This window comes from Lynx canadensis, chromosome A2 (genome assembly GCF_007474595.2).
Source record: "Lynx canadensis isolate LIC74 chromosome A2, mLynCan4.pri.v2, whole genome shotgun sequence".
Classification (NCBI taxonomy): domain Eukaryota; kingdom Metazoa; phylum Chordata; class Mammalia; order Carnivora; family Felidae; genus Lynx; species Lynx canadensis.
Window position 1 is genome coordinate 15,334,613 of NC_044304.2, and position 22,004 is coordinate 15,356,616.

General features: G+C 50.0%; 1 protein-coding gene across 3 annotated transcripts in view; it reads left to right on the top strand.

Moving 5' to 3' along the window:
* The window catches only part of LIMD1 (LIM domains containing 1), a 69,594-nt gene that overhangs the window by 42,892 nt on the left and 4,698 nt on the right, over nt 1–22,004 (top strand). For all 3 annotated transcript variants that reach the window (XR_003966640.1, XR_003966641.1, XM_030305712.1), the window contains exons 3-7: nt 12,499–12,566; nt 14,271–14,333; nt 19,614–19,744; nt 20,329–20,380; nt 21,401–21,469. Coding sequence is in view for 1 of the 3 variants with exons in the window: in XM_030305712.1 (XP_030161572.1) it covers nt 12,499–12,566; nt 14,271–14,333; nt 19,614–19,744; nt 20,329–20,380; nt 21,401–21,469 (383 nt within the window). In the remaining 2 variants the exon portion in view is untranslated. The remainder of the gene's footprint in view (nt 1–12,498; nt 12,567–14,270; nt 14,334–19,613; nt 19,745–20,328; nt 20,381–21,400; nt 21,470–22,004) is intronic.

The following is a 22,004-nucleotide window of genomic DNA, read 5'->3' on the forward strand; positions in this document are numbered from 1 at the left end:
TCCTTTCAGCTTTTGTATGTCTGAATTCATCTTTATTTCATTTTTGAGTTTCAAGAACATTTTTTCTGGGGCTAGAGAATTCTAGGTTGATAATTTTTTCTTCTACTTCTTTAAAGATATTGTTCCAGGGGCGCCTGGGTGGCTCAGTCGGTTAGGCAGCCGACTTCGGCTCAGGTCATAATCTCACGGTCCGTGAGTTCGAGCCCCGCGTCGGGCTCTGTGATGGCAGCTCGGAGCCTGGAGCCTGCTTCGAGTTCTGTGTCTCCCTCTCTTTCTGCCCCTCCCCTGCTCATGCTCTGTCTCTCTCTCTCTCTCAAAAATAAATAAACGTTAAAAAAATTTTTTTTTTAATTTCTAAAGATATCGTTCCATGAGGCACCTAGGTGCTCAGTTGGTTAAGCGGCCGACTTCGGCTCAGGTCATGATCTCATGGTTCATGAGTTTGAGCCTCACATCAGGCTCTGTGCTGACAGCTCGGAGCCCGGAGCCTACTTCAGATTCTGTGTCTCCCTCTCTCTCTGCTCCCCCCCCGCTCACACTCTCTCTCTCAAAGGTAAATAAACATTTAAAAAAAATAAAATAAAGATATTGTTTCATTGTTTTAATCAGAAATCCGATATCCACTTTATCTCTGTTTCTCCATAGGTAACATGTCTTCTTTGTCTGTCTGCTTTTAAGTTTTCTGTCATTGATCTTGAGAAATTTGATCATGATGTCTCTTGGTGTCTTTTGTATGTTTCCCATGCTTGGGGTTTGTTGAGCTTTTTGGATGTGTGAGTTTATAGTCTTTGCCAAATCTGGAACATTTCTGGTTGCTGCTTCTTCACGTTTTTCTGCCGCGCCTTCCCCCTGCCCTCTCCTCTCCTTCAGGGACTATGTTACCCCTTTTGACGACTCTTTGTTAAATTTAATAAATTGGCCTGTAAATTAAATCTTAATTAAGGTTGTCTCACAACTCCCTTATGTTCTTCTTATTCTTCTCTCTCTCTTTTTTTTTTTTTTTTAACGTTTATTTATTTTTGAGACAGAGAGAGACAGAGCATGAATGGGGGAGGACCAGAGAGAGGGAGACACAGAACCTGAAACAGGCTCCAGGCTCTGAGCTGTCAGCACAGAGCCCGACACGGGGCTCGAACTAACGGACCGCGAGATCATGACCTGAGCTGAAGTCGGCTGCTTAACCGACTGAGCCACCCAGGCGCCCCATGTTCTTCTTATTCTTAAAATTCTTTTACATTTTGAGGAAGAATGTTTCATTCTCAAACGAATGTTTCATTTTGGCCATTGAGCAGCCAGTTTTTATTATTATTAAGCCTTTAGATCCACGTATCTTTTCCCTTGTAGTGTGCAGTGTCCTAATCCCATCCAGAGTGTTTTTCATCTCCGATACTTTAGTTTTCATCTTTGGCCGCTCAATTTGGGCATTTTTAAAGATTTTCCATGTCGCTATTTAACTTTTTGGACATATGAAATACGGTAACAATAACTTGTGTCTCTTTTTCTAGTGACACTAAGATTTGTGTCTGATCTGCCTTGATTTCCGTAGATTGACTGTTTTCTTAATTATGGGTTGTCTGTCTTGCCTTTCTCTGTGCCCGGTAATCTTTGACTGGATGCCAGACATTGTGAATTTCACCTTGTTGAGTCCTGGGTATTTTTGTATTCCTTTGAATCTTCTTGAGCTTTTCAGGGATGCAGGTAAGTTATTTGGAGACAACGATGTTTCTGGAGCAGAGGGCTCCAGGGCAAAACCTTCTTGAGCATTTCACTCAATACCCAGTACTCACGGATTACGAGTTTTCCCACTCTGGCTGGTGGGAATAGGCACTGTTTTCGGCCCTTGTGGGTGGCTTTCTCCCCCAGGCTTGGTTAGTTTCTTCACAGGCATGTGCTGATCTAAGACCTGCTGAATACTCAAAGGAGACCCTCTGCAGGTCTCCAGGATTTTGTCTCCGTACAGCGTTCTCTGATCCAGATGATCATTGTCTGGAGTAGTAGGAATGGAAAACAAAAGAGAGATGGGTTTGTAAAACTGTAAGGAAAAGAAAAAAAAGACTTGGGAGCAGCCAGTGAGAAGAGAATTGGGTTGTGGAGCGGGTCTACTCGTAGCGTGGTCTCCGACAGTGTGGTCAGTAAGGCGAGGAGCGCAGAAATTGTGACCATTTAGAAACGTTTGCAACAATTTGACGGAGTAGATTGGAGCTTGGTTTTGGTGTTTCATTTTCCCACACTGTTGTATTTTCCAAGAAAAGAAGTCTGACAGATAGAAATGAAAAACAAAACAAAAACCTGGCCCTTTACCGCAGGTAAACTGAGAAAGAAGGGGCGACCCGGAGGGTTTGGGCAGAGAGAGATGGGGGCGGATGAGATTTTTAGCTCATGTAGGTTTCTGGTGAGGAAACTGAAGGTCTTGATGGGATCCTGGCAACAGTAACTTCCGCTAAACACTTAGTATGAGCAAGCACCGCATTGGGCTCCCTACTGCGAACCCCCTGCTTTCTCCCTCTCCACAGCACCCTCTACCAAGGAACCCCCAGGGTCAGGTGACCGGCCAACCTCTGGTTTCTGGGAAAGTGGCAAAGTCAAGGACCCTCCCCCGTGTGCTTTTCTGTTTTCCACCTTCTGCCCGGTTCCTCGCCCCCTGAGGCTGCGCGAGCCTAGGAAATCCAGGTTGATCGGTTCATTTGCACTGAACCAATTTGACTGGCTTTTCACTTGGTTGGTATTAGGAGTTCATTAAGGGTTAACCTGTTCTGGACGAAGCTGTTTGAAGAGGCAGATCGGGGAGAATTTTGTGTGATAAAGCAAAAATGTTCCCTAGCTGCCCTGGTCACGAGTGGCCACTGGCTACTTGAAATGTTCTCGTTCAAGTCCTTGAACTGAATGTTAAGTGTTATTTTATTTTTAATTCACTTAGATTTACATAGGAATGGCTACCTAGGGCTGGGGACCAAGGCGACCAAGCTGGTAGAAGTGACCGTCTTGGGATAGCACAATAAAAATAAAATCTAAACAGTTGCTAATTTTTACAATAAAAACGGAATCTAAACAGTTGCTAATGTGTACTTCCTTTCTGCAGGGAACTCCTCTCATTGTCCGGAAAACCTTGCATTTTTACTTTTCTTCGGGAAGGTATTCTGGACACTGAAATTTGTGATGAAGTCTTCCAGCCAAAGGCCAATTACTTTTCCAGAGTAGACAAGCCGTTTCTATTTCTAGAAGGAAAGGAGAACGTTAGGTTTTATTTGTCAGGTCAGACGGCCGCCCTCTCTTTGCGACACCTGTAACTGTTGTCACAGCTACGCTGGCTTCATCCACATTTTTCTCTTTTCAGCTGAAGGGGGCCCTGAAGGCAAATATAAAATAGCCACTTGCTGTCCGTAGGAGGTGGCTTTTTGACGAGTTTGTACACTTATTTGTCAATATTTTGTAAACTGTTGTTGTGATGGAAAAATAAATAGCAACTATGACTCTTCCAGAGCTCTGGGAAAACTGTTTATTTGGTATGGTTTTGGTGTGCACGTGACTAGGTGTTTGACCAGGAGGAATCACGTTAAACGGGAATGCTGGTTCAGAGAGCAGCCCGGGGCAGCCCCTATCGGAGCGGTTCTCAAAGTGTGGTCCGCGGACCAGCGCCTGCAGTGTCACGTGGGAAGGGGCACGTTCTCAGGCCCCTCCCAGACCTGCTACGTCAGAGTCTCCGGGGATGGGGCTCGGCAGGTGGTTCTGAGGCATGGAACTAAGCCCCTCGACCCTTCCATTTTGTCCTCTGTATGAGCACTGACACAGCCACGGCCGGCTCCCTGGTGTCGCGCCTCTAGGCGGGTGCCGCTGTAGGAAGTGAGTGAGGACCGCGGAGCTCATCCCCATGGAGGGCAGTGGAGTGAGGAGGAGGTTTGGTCGGGAAGGCCAGGAGATCCGCCTTTCCCCTGCCTAGTTGACAGATACTCCTTTGGGTTTGTTTGTTTGATTGATTTAATTAAAAAAAAATTCATTTATTTTTGAGAGAGAGAGAGAGAGAATGAGTGGGGCTGGGGGTGGGGGGGGCAGACAGCGAGGGAAACACAGAATCCAAAGCAGGTTCCAGGCTCTGACCTATCAGCACGGAGCCCGACGCGGGGCTTGAACCCACAAACTATGAGATCATGATCTGAGCCACGCAGGTGCCCCACTTTTTAAATTTTTTTTAAACATTTACTTATTTTTGAGAGAGAGAGAGAGCGTGCACATAGGGGAGGGGCAGAGAGCGGGAGAAGGAGGATCCCAGGCAGGCTCTGCGGTGTGACCACGGCACTCGTTGTGGGGCTCGAACTCACGAACCGTAAGATCATGACCTGAGCCTAAATCAAGACTCACCCAGGCGCCCCGAGAGATACTCCTTTGGGGACAAAGAGGGCCTAGTGTGGTGGGAAGTGTGCTTGCTGACTTCGCTCCAGAGAGCCGCGTTCAAGTCCCATCTCTCCTACCTCCTTGTAGCCACAGTAGGTGTTTGCCTGACTGACTTGGCTGTTGCATGAACAGGGTAGGTGGCACTAAACTGCCTCAAGTACAGGTCACGTTGTTGCAGATGAGTGCGCGACGACGACCCGAGCCAGCTGGCTGCCTCCACGAGCACCAGCCTGGAGTCCGTGCGCTGTGCGGTCCCACCTGTGCTGGTGCTGGCTGTGGTTTGGTGCCACCTAGTGGTGGTTGGCTGCTCCCAGCGTGTACGTCCGTGGGTTCCGGATCCGGCACCTCAATGGAATTTTGAGGACGGTGAGGGATTCCAGGAATTCTCAGGTTAGTTGGTGTCTGTGTCATTGGCCAGATCTGGAGTGAATCAGCCTCAAGAATACTTTCCCTGCCTGGCCCCACCTTCCCCTCGTTGTGCCTGCACTGGAAGATGGGAGCCAGTCACCAAACACATTACAGCCTCGTGAGGGCCGTCACAAGGGACTTTTATAGAATTGTCAAGCCATTGAAGTGAGATACAATGTAAAGTGCCCAGTACATAGAAAGTGCTTTAATATAAGGGTTTTTTTTAATGCTTATTTTTGAGACAGAGAGAGAGACAGAGACAGAGAGACAGAGAGAACATGAGTGGGGGAAGGGCAGAGAGAGAGGGAGACACAGAATCCGAAGCAGGCTCCAGGCTCTGAGCTGTCAGCACAGAGCCCAACCCGGGGCTTGAACTCATGAACCGTGAGATCATGGCCTGAACTGAAGTTGGACGCTTAACTGACTACGCCACCCAGGTGGTCCTGTATCACATTTTTATGAAGAGAAAAGGAGGGGCGCCTGGGTGGCGTAGTCAGTTAAGCGTCCGACTCTTGGTTTCGGCTCAGGTCATGATCTCACAGTTCGTGAGTTCAAGCCCCACATCGGGCTCCGTGCTGTTAGCTTGGAGCTTGCTTGGGATTCTCTCTCCTCCTCTCTCTCTGCCCCTCCCCTGCTTGTGCGCGCGCGCGCGCTCTCTCTCTCTCTCTCTCTCTCAAAATAAATTAATAAGCGTTAAAAAGAAAAGGAAACCCAGAAAGTTCGGAGTGGTCCTGGGGTGTCATTTCCAGCGATTCCCAAGGATAATTAATTCCTGTGTATGTGCCCAGCTCCATGATACTGACGCGGGAGTGTTATTTTTGCCTCATTCTGCGCGAATGCCTTCCATGCTTGCTGCAGCCTGCAGGGGGCGGTCGTGCACTTCTCCATAGAAGGCACATGGTAGGACAAGGGCAGAAAGGGGGGTGACGATGCCGTGACATGTGGCAATGTTAACGTTTCTTAAACTTGTTAATATAGAGAAGTTCTAAATACGGTACTTGAAACCCAGAAGGCAATCAACAGATGTTAGGTTTGTTTGTGTTTTCTCCTACTGATAAAATACTACCAAATGTGGTGTGGGACCCAGTTTCTGAACTTAGATGGTCTTTTAAGACTGAGCTAAAAAGTGGAGTTTGAGTCCTTCAGAGCACGCCCACCGTTTTCCTGTGGGGAGCCCTCAGTTATTTTAAGATTTTTTTTTTAAAGTTGATTTTGAGAGAGAGAGAAAGAGAGAGAGAGAGAATCCCAAGCAGGCTCTGTGCTGTCAGCACAGAGCCCGACGTGGGGCTCAAGCTCTCCCAAACCGTGAGACCATGACCAGAGAAGAAATCAAGAGTCAGACGCTTGGACGCTTAACCGACTGAGCCACCCAGGTGCCCCCTCGATAATAATAATATAAATTATATATTAATAACATAATTGATATATAATTATTATTATATTAATAATATATTATATAATATATGTTAACATATAATTGATATATATTAATGTTATTGTATATTAATAATATAATATATTACATATTAACAATACAATATAATATATTATATATAAGTATATATTATAATGTATTATATTATAATATATATTTTATTTTATTATTATTATTATTATTATTATTATTATTATTATTATTACTTTTACTACTACTACTATTATTTTGGAATAAAGGAAAAGCAGATGTAGCCTTTAAGCCCTTCCTTTGGCCCCTGGGTTCTGGACACAGGACTTCTCAGCTCTGGGGATTGGCAGCCACAGTATTTGTCTAGCCAGCTGGGCAGTTTTGTAAAGGATGGTTAGAGTCCTACCTGCTCATTCTTAAAAGTTTGGGGAAGCACAGGAGAGTCTAAAGAAGCAAACAATTAGCAAATACCTTCCTCCTCCCCGCAACCATGCAGTTACCCTGTATGTCCACCAGAGGCACTATTGGTCTTGGGCAGATTTTTTTTTTCCAGTCTTTTTTTTTTTTTTTTCTTTGAATTTCTTCTTTACGTAGTTGAAAGACACAGTTTTTAGATCTTGCTTTCTTACTTTTCATGTTATTACTTCAGGGGTTTCTTTCAACAATTACAGTATTGTTTTTCAAATTCCTGAATACAGAATTCCAGAGAAACGTGCTATAAGAGCGTATAAAAGCAAACAGTGAAATTCTGATACCATCTACTGGTATCCCTGATACTAGAAAAAACTTTTCAAATGTTGAAATGTCTAAAGCAGTAAGAGAAATTCCCCTTAATGCAACATACCAGTGCTGTATTTGCTAGACAGTTTTAAATAATTATCCTCTTGAAAGCACACGCAGGGGCGCCTGGGTGGCTCAGTCCACTGAACCACCAACTCTTGGTTTCGGCTCAGGTCATGATCCCACAGTTTGTGGGTTTGAACCCCACATCTGGCCCCGTGCTGGCAGCACAGAGCCTGCTTGGGATTCTCTGTCTCTCTGCCCCTCCCCTGCTTGTGCTGTCTCTGTCTGGTATTTTGAGTAACCTTGTATAGTGAAAGCATTTGCAGCATCACTATAGCAGTTATTTGAACCGTATTTTATTTTATTTTTTTTAATTTTTTTTTAACGTTTATTTATTTTTGAGACAGGGAGAGACAGAGCATGAACGGGGGAGGGTCAGAGAGAGGGAGACACAGAATCTGAAACAGGCTCCAGGCTCTGAGCTGTCAGCACAGAGCCCGACGCGGGGCTCGAACGCATGGACCCCGAGATCATGACCTGAGCTGAAGTCGGCTGCTCAACCAACTGAGCCACCCAGGCGCCCCATTGAACGGTATTTTAAATGAGACATAATATTGCATCATTTAGAGGTACTGTTTTATATAATCATTTCTCCTCAGGTTTCCAATTTGGACCTACGTAAATATTTATCCACATTTCTGATCCTTTCCTGAAGCGAAGTCCCAGACAGCCACAGTGAGTCAGAGAGAAACATTTTAGAGTTGCCTCCCCCGGGGGGGCAGTTTATCATTTTACATGCTCATTAAGTAGCTTACAGAAATACGCAGGGACAGCAGTCATAAACGACTGCGGTCATCTGAAAAAATCTTTGTTGATGTTATAAGTGAAAAAGCTCTTGTTTGATTTGCGTTTCTTAGACCACTAGAGCACTCAGTGCTCTGGCGTGTTTAATAATCTTCCTCTATGATTTTGGAACAGAGGTAACATGCCCTCTATTAACACACAAAAAAGTTAATTCCCAGCTCAGGCTCCTTAGAACTTCCTGGACCCTGTTCCTGGAATCAGAGCTCAGTGTTCTCAGCATTGGACCAGAGGCCTCATCTCTGTCTAGGAAGTCCTGTGCTGTTTCCAGATGGCCCACTGCTGTCTTCAGTGGCCGCGTTGGAACCTGCAGCTTCGGCTCTTTTCCTCTCAGAACCCAGGGGCAGCAAAACAAGGGAGCCCCGCTTACCGGGCTGGACTTGGACTTTACTTGTGGTCAGACAGTGTGGGCATCGTCTTCCTTTGTGGTGGTCTCTTTGTGTCCTTGTCGCCTTGGTTGCCAGGGAGGGACTGGAGGCTCTCACCCAGGTGCGTAGTGGGGACAAAGAGTGGAGAGGGGATGCTCTAGTTGGTTATCATTTTCCTTTGTAAAACTTTGAATTCTCTAGAATGTTCCCATAGAGGGGAAAGTTATAAGTAAGTAAAATGATTAAAATGAACTTCCATGGCTGTAAAGGGGGTTCTGTTAGTGAACCCTGAAATCACTTAGCTGTAAGTGCTCATTCTTATTACCCTAGTTTCGCAGAGTCAGGAAACACTTGTGAAGGTTCTAGAACCTTCTAGAAGTGAGGGTAACTAGCTTGAGGGAAGGACAGGAGAAAAGGTTTGGAGAACCAGAGACTTGCATTGTGGCCTTCTAGCGTATGTCCCATTGCGCGGTATTTTTAACCTTTGCCAGTCTGACAGACAAAGCATTGTATATTCTTTTTTTCTTTAAAAAAATTTTTTTAACGTTTATTTTTGAGAGAGAGAGAGAAACAGAGCATGGGCAGGGGAGGGGCAGAGAGAAAGGGAGACACAGAATCCGAAACAGGCTCCAGATTCTGAGCTGTCCGCACAGAGCCTGATGCAGGGCTTGAACTCATGGACCAAGAGGTCATGACCTGAGCCGAAGTCAGACGCTCAACCGACTGAGCCACCCAGGGGCCCCATGGAGTGAGTTGTTTTGTGTCCGACTATGCAGACGTTTTCTCTGGTTTGTCATTTGCCTTTTGGTTTATAGTATTTCACCTAAAGAAGGGGTGTGTGTGTGTGTGTGTGTGTGTGTGTGTGTGTGTGTGTTTGTATACAGTTTCAAAACTACAGTAGGAAATAACTTATATTTACCTACCATCCAGAATGCACAGACATTTCTGTGTTGTCGTTTTGGCTTATTTCTTATAAAGGAAGTAGGATGTTACAGATGAATTGGAATCGTCCTGACTCCCCTTCCTGTATTCCATTTCCCCCTCCCCCAGGGCAGCTGCTGTCAAGAATGGAGCGTGTGGATCCTTCCGGTTCCAGTTTGTCTTCTGTTATCACACCTATCAATATCATAAAGGGTCCACAGTACTAGTTTGTGGGTGCAAATGTGTGTTCATGCTTTAACTTGTATGTATATCATGTTAATGCGTCGTTGAGCAATCTGCCTCATTTGCACAGCGGTGTGTTTAGTTCGATGCATAGTGACGTATACAAATCTAGTTCATTCATTTTGACTGCCGTGTAGCGTTGCATCCATTGACTATAACTTCCACAGTGTTGGTTTTTTTTTAATATTTACTTATTTTTGAGAGAGAGGATGACAGAGCGGGTCACCGGCAGAGAGAGAGGGAGACACAGAATCCGAAGCAGGCTCCGGGCTCCGAGCTGTCAGCACAGACCCTGACGTGGGGCTTGAACCCATGAACCGCGAGATCATGACCTGAGCCGAAGTCAGACGCTTAACCGACCGAGCCACCCACGTGCCCCTCTTCCTCAATGTGTTTTATCAGTTTTTCTATACGGGTGGACGGGGACGTGGATGGATGCTGCTGGCTGTCTAGGTTTTCACTGCAGTGCTGTAGTGAACAACTGTACATGTCCCTTGGGACATCTTCTCAAGGGGCGTCCTTAGGAGTATGTGGCGGGTAATGTGGATTTTCAGCGATATGGGCTCTTGCCAAATTTTTGCCAAAAGGCTCATGCCAATTGGCACTCCCACCAGCAGCGTGAAAGGCTTTCTGTTGTCCCCACACCTTCATCAAGACTCTGTACTGTCAGGGGGCGCCTGGGTCAGTTAAGCGTCCGACTCTTGATCTCCGCTCAGGTCATGATCTTGTGGTTTGTGGGTTCGAACCCTGCATCCGGCTCTGCGCTGACGGTGCAGAGCCTGCTTAGGATTCTCTCTGTCTGTCTCTCTCTCTCTCTCTCTCTCTCTCTCTCTCTCTGCCCCTCCCCCACTCGTATGCACGTGCGTGCTCTCTCTCAAAATAAATAAACATTAAAAAAAAAAAGACTCAGGGGGCGCCTGGGTGGCTCCGTCAGTTGAGCGTCAGACTCCGACTCAGGTCATGATCTCTCAGTCCGTGAGTTCGAGCCCCGCGTCGGGCTCTGTGCTGACAGCTCGGAGCCCGGAGCCTGCTTCGGATTCTGTGTCTCTCCATCTCTCGGTCCCTCCCCTGCTCATGCTCTGTCTCTCTCTCTCCTTCAAAAATAAATAAACATTAAAAAAAAAAAAAAAGACTCAGTACTGTGAGGCTTAGTGATTTTAGCCCATCTGGGAATGAGATAGCATCTCATGGTTTGAATTTGCATATCCTGATTGCTGGTGGGCTTGAACATCTTTTAAAATAGTTACTGCCTAGAGTTTAACAGATTTTCTCTTCTCTGCACCTTCGCTGCTTCTCCTCTGCTCATTTTTTCCGTTGGGTTGTCTTGGTGGGTTGGTGTTCTTTATGTTTTAGATGCCAGTGCCTTGTTACATGTATTGTAGCCATCTTCTGGCTTCCAGCCGGGCTTTCCTTTTCTCTCTTCAACGAAAGCATTCGTTGCCTTCCGTTAGACCAGTTGGTAAACCCTCCTCATATGAGGCTCGGTTGAAACTACATTATATCCCCAAGAAGTGCAGCATTAAAATTCAGAGCATTAAAAAGTTCTTTAAAATTTTTTTTTTCAATGTTTATTTGTATTTGAGAGACAGAGACAGAACATAAGCGGGGGAGAGGCAGAGCAGGGGAGAGGCAGAGCGAGGGAGACACAGAATCCGAAGCAGGCTCCAGGCTTCGAGCTGTCAGCACAGAGCCCAACGCAGGGCTCGAACCCACGGACTGTGAGATCATGACTTGAGCCGAAGTTGGACACTTAACCAACTGAGCCACCCAGGCACCCCGCGTTTTCTTACGATACTTTTCCTTTTTTACACTGAGGTCTGTAATCCATCTGGAGGTTTTTTTGCTTTTGTAGTTAAATGCATTTCCTTTTTTGTGACTTTGCCTCTGCACTGATACTCCCCAAGTCCTCTATAAGCTCCAACAGGTCGACATCACCAGGCTTTTCTCCGTCACCTGGTGCTCTTTGCTTGCTCTGGGAGTCCCAGGTGAGGCACTCAGTAGTTTATCAAGGTCACGTCTCTGTCTCAAGCACTGTCAGCGTTTGTGACGTTGATGACTTTGCTTTCACGTTGTGGACCCTGGCTCCAAGGGGCGTCATTTCACCAGTGTAGACTTCATTCAGTTTTTGAAACTTCCACGTGTGTGCTTTGTGCCTGGCCCTGGCAGTATTCTCAGATCTGAGAATGCTGCTTGCTGGGTCACAGCCCCAGGGTCTCCCGTAAAGACGCTCCTGCTTCACCTTGAACATGTGACCCTGTATTTTTTCATAAGGGGTCAATGGAATTGATAAAGTATGCTGTTCTTGTCAGCGTCCTAGCTTTACGGAAACTATAAAGCGACATCTAAGGAGCCCAGGGTGCTTTGTATTTTTCCCACTCCTTTTTGCCCCATTTAGATCAGGAGGAAACAGGAAAAGTCATTATCCGTCCAACAATGTGTATTTTCCTTGGTTGAAAAGAGGAAAAGATACACGAAAGTAAGGAGAATAAAGTTGAGCTGTTGGGGCGCCTGGGCGGCTCCGTCGGTTAAACATCCAACTTCAGCTCCAGTCATGATCTCGTGGTTCGTGAGTTCGAGGCCCGCGTCGGGCTCTCTGCCCCTCCCCTGCTCGCACGTTCTTTCTCTCAAAAAATATGTAAGCGTTAAAAAAAAAAAAAAGGTGACCAATTTACAGGACTTTCCTGATAGGTTGTCACCAATGTCCCCTGGAGAACCTGTCAAAGATAACGTCCCAAATACCTGTGGGAAACGGCTCCCCAACGGACTATAGCCCGTACCCCCACTGAGTGCACCTCTGTCGTCCTGTCACCAAATGTCTCACTGGTTTCCTCCTCAGCAGAGTAGAAGTGAGGGAAGAGGGTGTGGGATGAGTCCCAAGGCAGTGCTGGGGTCCCCTGCCACACAGCACCCGCCAGGGGCCTGGTCTCCCGGCCTCAGCCTGCCCATCGCCACGGCCACGGCCACAGCCACCGGCGGCTTTCAGCAATCACGGACCATTATTGACAGTTGACATTTGTTTTGCACGTTTGTTTCTGCTTAAAAACATTTTACCTTTGTTCCCCCTTTTTTCACCTCGTATCAACATTTTCTTCTTACGCCGCCTTTGCGTTTTCTCCTCAGGCCGGAAGCTGAGAGGAAAAGCCTTTTACTTTGTCAACGGCAAAGTGTTTTGCGAGGAGGACTTCCTGGTGAGTTCGTCCCCGGACTTGCCCTGCCCTGAGTCGGGACCGGAGTCAGGGGGAGACTGTGGGGAGGCCCAGGCCGGGTACAACAGTGTGGTTTCTCTCCGGGGTTTCCTGTGCTGGTGGAGAGCGGAGCGCTGCCGGAGAAAGGGGGTCCCGACTTTCCTTCTGAGGATGCCTGGGGTGGTGCTTGTTCCCGAAGCAAAGGACAGACCCCAGAGCTTTGTGCTTGGGAGGGACTCAGGCTCGCTTGGCCTGTCCTCCTGTGCTCTGCTCATTTCCGCCTCCCCCACCGCTCTCTCTTAAACCTGTGCCCTGGGGTTCGGGCCTGCGTTACCTTGAACCCTGTCTGCTGTCTGCGGGCATCCGGCCTCTGTCACGCTTCAGAAGTCCACCCACGGGCCAGGGACTCCCAGACCTGAGCTCCAGCCCTGCCAGCACCTGCCGGCCAGCTGCTGACACCTCAGTGGCCCGAACGGTCCCCCAGCCTTTCCATAACCACTTGTCTGAAGCAGAAACACCAGGTTGCCTTGGGTCCTCATCCCTGAGATCTGTGTCCTAGGTTCGTCCTCGGCCCCTCCTCCTTCCCACCTCTCCCACAACGTGGCCAAGCATTGACCCTTGTGCCACCGCGGCCTCCCTGGGCCCCGCTTAGCTTCCCAAAGTCAGTGTGGCTCAGCCACGCTACCTGTGTGTCAAGCCAGCCCGCCCAGGCCCCACGTCTCCAGGGCTCGAAGCCTGTGCAGAAGCTGTCTGTGGTCCAGAGCCTACCTGGTGTCTCTCGCGTTCCACTGCTTGTAGTTGTGTGTGCCTGTGTGTTTTGGTAAAGTAAGGTAGAGAGTCTTTACCGAGTTTCTTTGAAACTGAAGGCATTGGCTAACCAGAGCCAGACTTGAATTTGAATCGTATCCTTACCCCTAATAGGCTGTGTGACCTTGTGCAGGTCACTTACCCTCTCTGAGCTTCCCTTGTTTCCATCTGAGAAATAGTACGGTACATACCTTGTTTTAAGAATTGTCTTAAGGGGCGCCTGGGTGGCTCAGTCAGTTAAGTGTCCGACTTCGGCTCAGGTCACGATCTCACGGCTCGTGAGTTCGAGCCCCGCGTCGGGCCCTGTGCCGACAGCTCGGAGCCTGGAGCCCGCTTCGGATTCTGTGTCTCCTTCTCTCTCTGCCCCTCCTCCACTCACATTCTGTCTCTGTCTCTCTGTCCTTCTCAAAAATAAATAAAACATTAAAAACATAAAAAATGGGTTTAAGGACTAGAGTGCTGGTGTCAGGCTTAAGCCTGTGTCAGAGTCCCCTGCAAGGCTTTGTGAACACGCGGATCACCGGGTCCCACCCCAGAGTTTCCCAGTCAGTGGGTCCGGGATGGAGCTCAAATGTGCATTTCTCACAAGTTCCCAGGTGATTCCGGGGGACTCCTCTTTGAGAACCACTGGCCTAGAGACAGAGCCTGGCATGTCGTGGGTGCCCAGACGCAGCTGTTGTCAGGGCGAGTGGCATCAGTGTTAGCAATGGCTCTGTGGCACGGGATATTTCGTGATTCATCCCACAACCCACATCCCACAACCTGTGTTCTGAGAAATGACAGATTCCGGCCTAGAGGGACACATCTCTCTGCGAAGGTGTCGTCCTCGTGACTGGCGGGCAAGTGGCCGGGCCATCTGTGCCCTGACGGGTTTACCTTTGCTTTCTTTCTCCTCCACAGTACTCCGGGTTCCAGCAATCTGCCGACAGGTGTTTCCTTTGTGGACATCTGATCATGGATATGGTGAGTCAGTCGGGTCACCAAGCGAGATTATGGCAGCGGGGGGAGGGGGGAGGCGGTCACAGAAAAGAAGAAATCGGTAGTTGAGAACTGTGTTTCCTACCCTTGTTTGTGGTCGCATCTGGTTTTATTAAGAAAAGACCCTGTGTGACACAGGTCTGCTTGTCCTAGGAGAAACCCCGTTGTTGGCTTTGAGCGGCCTCAGCATCCTTAGCCGTGTAGTCCCCACAATGCTGTGTTTCTGATGATGTTCTCTCCTCTGGGCTGTTGGGACCACACCGGCCTCCCTCTCATTTTCTGTGGTCCTCGTGGTGTCCCGGGTGAGACGCCAGATGCCAGACGTCATCTACCTCGGAGTTGGGTACAGAAAGTCGGGTAAACACAGTTCTTGGTCCCCCACGTTCTGCCTGGCTCCGTCTGTTCCTAAGATGAGTTTGGGGGACAGGGGCGGCTGTCTTTAGTTCTGAGACAGCAGAGCAAGAAGCAGCTGGCTCTCTGAGCTTGTCTTGGGCCTCAGTGCATTTCTCTCTCCAGCGGGGACGGTTTTTCTTTCCTGGTCTCCTTATTGGGTAAGGTTGTGAGGTTAACAGACACAGAATACTTAGTCTGTCTGAGGGATCAAATTGTCCAGCACCGGGGATCAGGCCTTAAGAATTTCTTTAGCGCACTAGTCGAAGAAAATCATTGTACGATACTCTTTTTAAAGTTTCTTTGATTTAAAACATTTTTTTTTATTTGAGCAAGAGAGAGAGAATCTTAAGCAGGCTCCGTGGAGCCCGATGCTGGGCTCGATCCCAAGACCCTGGTATCATGATCTGAGCCGGAATCAAGAGTTGAGCCACCCAGGCACCCCTATAATCTTCTTTTAGTTGGAAAGAATTCAATCTCTCTCTAAGCTGACCCATTCATTCCATTCTGGAGAAGGGAACTGCTAATTGTTGCTGTTTTTTCCTTTTACCTTTTTGTTAAGAAACAGCTCACAGAATAAAGGGTGTATGTTTTAAGCGTACAGGTGAATGAAGTTTTACAGGTGCATATACCTGTGTAACCACCACCCAGGTCAAAATACGGACGTTTCCCACATCCCACACCCCAGAAAGCTCCTTCTTGTCTTCCTCCCAGTCCAGACCCCCTCCTCCAAAGGTCCCCTCTCTCGCTCCAGATTCGTTTTGCTGGTCCTGGAACTTCATATAAATGGAATCATACAGTACCGAGTCCTTTGGGTCTGCGTTTTCTCCCTTAGAAAATGTTTTTGAGCATGGGGAGGGGGGCAGGAGCCTGGGTGGCTCAGTCGGTTGAGCATCTGACTCTCGATTTCAGCTCAGGTCGCGATCTCATGGTTTGTGAGTTTGAGCCCTGCATTGGGCTCTGCGCTGACAGCGTGGAGCCTGCTTGGGATTCTCGCTCTGTCTCTCTCTCGCTCTCGCTCTCTCTCTCTGCCCCTCCCTCACTTGTGCACACATACCTGCGCTCTCACTCTCTCAAAATAAATAAATACACTTAAAAAAAAAAAAAAGAAAACGTTTTTGAGGTTCACGCATGCTGTTGCCCGTGTCCGTAGTTCATTTATTTTCATTGCTAGATAGACTCCCATTGTATGGATACAGCAGTTTGGGGCCTATTATCCAGCCGGTGGGGATTTGGATGGTTTCCAGTTTGAAGGCTATTTATGAATAAAGCTGCTGGGAACACTCTTGGGCGTATTGTTGGACACAAGCGCTCATTTCTGCCGGCTCTGTGCTAACATGTATAACACAGAGGTGAACTGAGCCCTCCCTGTTCACGAGAAGAAGCCTACCATTGTCCCGGGTCTGACACACGACAGTGGAGCTCAGCCCCTGTGAGAGCTGGGTCCTCGTTAGTAGCCAAGACCTCCCTGGGGAGCATGGCTCTCCACCCACTTCCCCAGGGGAGGCAGCCCACACCCTCACCCCTACCTTCCACGGATGCCAGCCAGTCTCCATAGGGATCTATTTCGTTAGGAGAATTTGTCCTTGATTTTCGAGTCCTTCTAACAAACCCTCTACATACGAGGTCAACAGTGTCCAAAGTTATGAATGCGATTATACCCTATTCTTACTTCTGGGTATCCTAAGCCTTCTTTGGGCCTCAGAGCACCTCATTTACCTATTGCTGCATAGTAAACCACCCCATGATGTGGTGGTTTCAAACAACAGTGATTTGGGGCGCCTGGGTGGCTCAGTGGGTTAAGTGTTGACTTCAGCTCAGGTCATGATCTCATGGTTTATGGGTTTGAGCCCCGCAGGGGGCTCTGTGCTGACAGCTCAGAGCCTGGAGCCTGCTTCGGGTTCTGTGTCTCCCTCTCTCTCTGCCTCTCCCCCGCTCCCACGCACGCTCTCTCTCAAAAATAAACATTAAAAAAAATTTTTTAAACTCCAGTGATTTATTTATCGTGATTCACGGAATTAAGTCAGGGCTCAGCAGGATGATTCTTCTGCTCTGTGTGGTGTCGGCTGGGGTCACTCACTCAGCTGCGGTCAGCTGGTGTCACAGTTGAGTGCCAGAGATGGCCTCTCCCCTCCAGGCCTTTCTCTCCGAGGCTGCTGACCTCATTCAGTAGTCTAGCCTGGACAACTTCCCTTCTAGAGAGAGGAAGGGAAGCTGTCAGGCTTCTCAAGTCCTCAGCTCAGAAATTTCTGAACATCATTTCTTCCCCTTTCTGTTAATCAAAGAACATCACAAGGCCAGTCTCAATTCACGAGATGGGAAAGATCTCCTCCACTTTTTTTTTTCTTTTTAAGTTTATTTATTTATTTTAAGAGAAGGGGAGGGAGAGAGCAGGGGAGGGGCAGAGAGAGAGGAGAGAGAGAGAATCCCAAGCAGGCCGTCAGCACAGACAATGTGGGAGCTTGAACCCACGAACCTCGAGATCATGACCTGAGCAGAAACCAAGAGTCGGACACTTCACCGACTGAGCCTCCCAGGCACCCCTCTTCAAAAATTTTTTAACATTTATTTTATTTTTGAGAGAGAGAGAGACAGAGTGTGAGCAGGGGAGGGGCAGAGAGAGAGAAAGAGAGACAGAATCTGAAATAGGTTCCAGGCTCCAAGCTGTCAGCACAGAGCCTGACGTGGGGCTCAAAGTCGGGAATGGTGAGATCATGACCTGAGTTGAAGTCGGATGCCTCACCGACTGAGCCATCCAGGCGCCCCTCTCCTCTTCCACTTCTTGAAGTGAGGGCCAGCCTTGCATACAGGAAGGGAAAGAATGAAGCTTTGGAACCATCTCTACCACACGAGGATAATGTGAAGTTGGACCTGGGCCCTTGCCGGTCTTCTCTAGGACTTGGAAACTTTTGGCAAATGCCTGCCCGGTAGTGACCCCCTCTTTTAAAACCAGAACCCTTCACGCGTGCCTGGGTGGCTCAGTCGGTCGAGCGTCCGACTTCGGCTCAGGTCATGATCTCGCAGTTCGTGACTTCGAGCCCCGCATCGGGCTCTGTGCTGATGGCTCAGAGCCTGGAGCCCGCTTCCGATTCGGTGTCTCCCTCTCTCTCTGCCCCTCCCTGCTCATGCTCTGTCTGTCTCTCTCTCAAAAATATATAAACAGTTAAAAAAAATTAAACCAGAACCCTTCACTGTTGCCAAGAGTTTTTACAATGCAGAGAAAGGTCCCTTCCAAACCATTCTTGGTTCTCCAAGAGAACCAATCAGTTGTCCAATTCTCTGTATAAACCATCTGTGCCCCTCACCTGCCCCCTTAGTAGAGTGGAATACTCCTAGCCTGCAGGCTGAAACTGGGCATTTTCCCACAGTAAAACGAAAGATCACAGTGAGTCAGAGTGCACTTTAGGCACGTTGGGGGTTAAGTTAATTTCAGGGTCCCTTCTGCCAAGACAGCATTAGCCTGGGAGCAGAATGCATTCCAAGGTCCGGATTGCCAAGTGGACTTTGGAAGCCCGGCTGGTGGTTCTTCCCACTTTGGCAGCTTCCTGCAGATTGAAAGGGGCCCCGAAGGTTAGTGCCACACCGGAGGGAATGAGGAAGCTGGAAAGCTGAGCCTTCAGAGCACACGAAGCCCCCAGCTCGCCCCCTTGGCTGCGGCGTGCGAGGTGTGGCGTTGGCCTTGGCGGGGGAAGCGTCGGGCTCTGGAGCACACCCTTCCTGCAGGTGTCACATGCACCAACAAGGTTTTCCTCAGTCGCAAGCCCCCTTCCTGCTGCCTAGTTGAAAGCATTCTGTGTGGCCCCCCTCCGGGGCGCTGCTAACTGTCTGTGCGTTCCTCGCACCCGGGCATTTTAGCGACATCCTTGCGGGTGTTGACCCTGTAGTTCAGCTGTTCGTGCTACGTTTCTTGGCACGGGTGATCACAGAAGTGAATCTCCTATTGAGTCGGTGAAAATGCTTTCAGCTGCAAATTACAGAAAAACCCAGACTTGTTGGAACGCAGACCAGTGGCTCTCAGACTTTCGCACGCGTTGGAATCATGGTACGAAAACACTACGTGCCAGGGTTTACCCTAGAACTTCTGATTCTGGAGAGCCGGGCTGGGGCCTGGGAATGGACGTTTTTTAACACGTTCCCGGAGGGTGTGGATACTGCGGGTCCAGGGACCACACTGTGAGATGCGCCGACTTGATAGGAAAGCTGTATTACGTCACCCAGCAACGGGCTTGGAGGCAGGCAGTTCCGCCGGGAGGTAATTCGCTCACCGGCTGACCTCACCAAGGGTGTTCTTCACATCTCTTCTCTCTCCTACCTTGTGTCGGCTCTGTCCTGGTTCCAGGACCGCCTCTTACCTCTCCAGGCATCACAACCAGATCAAATGGCACTAAGGCTTGTGGAGCCTTCTGTCCATGTCGGGTTTAAAAACAACAGCAACCAAAGAGGCTTTGCTCAGGCTTGGATTTGAAGTCATCCGTGGTCGAGTCACAGTTCGTGGATTATCCTGCTGCGGAGTGAAAGCCGCTTAGAAGGGGCACCTGGGAGGCAGACGCGAAGGGGCTCGGGATGGAGCCCTCCGTGGCCCTGCTTCGCATCCTTTCCTGCAGAGAACTGCGGAAGAGCCCCCCGAATTCTCCCCTGGAGGGTTACGCACGGGAGAAGGATCCTGACTTCCTCCTGTGGATGCATTTACCTAGATTTGCCTTCCCCGCCCTGCCATCTCTTGACCTTGATCCAAGTGACTCTGGGATGGGCGTGTGCCGTGCAGCGTGATTGCGCCTGCGGTCCCTCGGCCCGACGCGTTCCTCTCCTTCCCGCCGTCCACGCCTTCTCCAAAATCCCCGCCGAGCCCTGGCCTCTCTCGCCTTCTGCCCCCAGATCCTGCAGGCCCTCGGGAAGTCCTACCACCCCGGCTGCTTCCGCTGCGTCATCTGCAACGAGTGCTTGGACGGGGTGCCCTTCACCGTGGACTCCGAGAACAAGATCTACTGTGTCCGAGATTACCACAAGTGAGGAGGGGTGGGGCGGAGAGGGGCCGCGCGTGCGGGCCACGCTGATCTCACGGAGTGAGGGACGGACACCCGCCGGGGCGCCTCCGCAGGCCTGTACCTTAGTCCACAGTCGGGAGGTCAGCTGATGCCGGTGCAGACAGGAGGTGGTTACAGAACCACGTTTACTGGAAAACACAGAGCCCCAAAGCCCTGTGATCAGATCCCCTCGAGGCTCGGGAGGCATCTGTCAGGCCCGGTGGCTCCAGCTTTAACTTCCAAAGACAGCGATTCGGCGCTGGGCACCGCCACCCTCGATCTGCCTGGGCCTGTGCCGGGCACCCGGAGGGAAGCAAACAGGGCCGTCTCCATCCCTAGTAGGTTGTGGGGAGAGGGTCCGGGTATGCTTGTTGCCGCCGGGGAGCGATCCCGCAGCACGACTGAAACACCTCCCAGAGAATGAGCCGGGCTGCCTGGATGCGAGGGCTGGAGGGGTTCGCCTGACGAGCGATGGGTGGGATGCCGGCCCGGAGGAACGCTCCGGGGTCTTGCCTCCCAGAGACAGCACAACACTCCCTTTACTGCTTCTGTGTTTCTCTCGGCAGGGTGCTGGCCCCCAAGTGTGCAGCCTGTGGGCTTCCCATCCTTCCACCCGAGGTAAGGCGCTCTCTCACACCTGCTCCTGGCGGCTCCCTGACATGAATACGTCCCTCGGGTCGCTTACAAAGATCTATGTCCTGTCCTTCTACCTTCTAGAAAGTCCTTCTGGGGCGCCTGGGTGGCTCAGTCAGTTCAGCTCGGTCGTGACCTCACAACCTCGGCTCAGGTCGTGATCTCCCAGTTCACGAGTTCGAGCCCCGGGTCGGGCTCTGTGCTGACAGCTCGGAGCTGGGAGCCCGCTTCGGATTCCGTGTCTCCCTCTCTCTCTCTCTCTCTGCCCCACCCCTGCTTGTACTTGTGCCTGTGCACGCTCTCTCTCACCCTCTCAGAAATAAATAAATAGGGGCGCCTGGGTGGCTCAGTCGGTTGAGCATCCGACTCTTGACTTCGTCTCAGGTCACGATCCCAGGATCACGGGATCGAGCCCCAGGTCGGGTTTCACAAGGAGCGTGGAGCCTGCTTGCGATTCTCTCTCTCCCTCTGCTCCTCCCTCTCTCTCTCTCTCTCTCTCTTTCGCTCTCTTTCTCCAAAGTAAATGAATAAATAAAATATTTAAATAAATAAATAAGTAAACATTAAAAAAAAAAAATCAGAAAATCCTTCTGCAATCTCACCTCTGACCCTAATAGTGTCCTCACCAAGAAGGCCCTTTCGTATTAACTGGCTTCCCCAGCCCAGTGCCCTTCTTGTGGCCCATCCGTCCCTCCAGTCGTCCAGCTGCCTGACTTGATAGTGACTCCTAGATTAGAAGGTGAGCAGAAAGCCTGCCTTTCGTTCATTTTCTCTTTTAAAACCTCACTCTCCATGTCGGTGGTTTTCTCAGGGTTGACCCTGACGTTGCAGAAGGTGTGGCTGCTGTCCCTCCGACTTCCTCTCTCATCGGTTCAAGGTGTCCTTTTTCCAGCCGGTGTGGGACTTCACTACAGAGCTGTGCTCTTCCGAGGCCACCTACTTGTCGCCTTGGGAATCTCACGGGTCCCCCAACCGGCCTCTTGTTCTTACCTTCCTTCCGTCCAGGGCTCAGATGAGACCATCCGCGTCGTGTCCATGGACAGAGACTTCCACGTGGAGTGCTACCACTGCGAGGTAGGCGCCTCCCTGCCCGGACTCCCCAGGCCCGTTTCAACAGTACAAGAGGAAGGCATCCTGGGTTGACTGGGGCCTGAGGTGGTCAGCAGGGTGTGGTCGAGGGCTGCCCTCCAGAGCTGCCCTCCAGGTCAAGGGGTGCAGCCTGATTTGTGGGGGAGGTTGGAGGAGATGCAGGTGTCGGGGACAGGGGGGTCTTTGCTGCCTTCCCTGCATTTGTTAACAGCCGAGTCCGGAAGCCACCGCAGCTGAGCGGTGGGGGGGGGGGGGGGCGCATGGGGTTTCACGTGCCACATTGTCAGGCAGCTGAGTGACTTGGGGGAATAGACGCCCTCCCCTCCAGCTTGTAGGCTGGTCTGTCTGCCAAGAGCCCGTTTCTGAGCTGAGCCCTGGAGATCACGAAGAATCCCACCCCTCCTTGGAAACAGGCACGTCCCTGGTTGGTGTGGAGTGCGTGCGTGTGGGGCCCATCTGCCCCCTCTCTTATCTCGTGTCACGCCCGGGCTAAAGAAGCCACGGGCACCCCGGGACCATC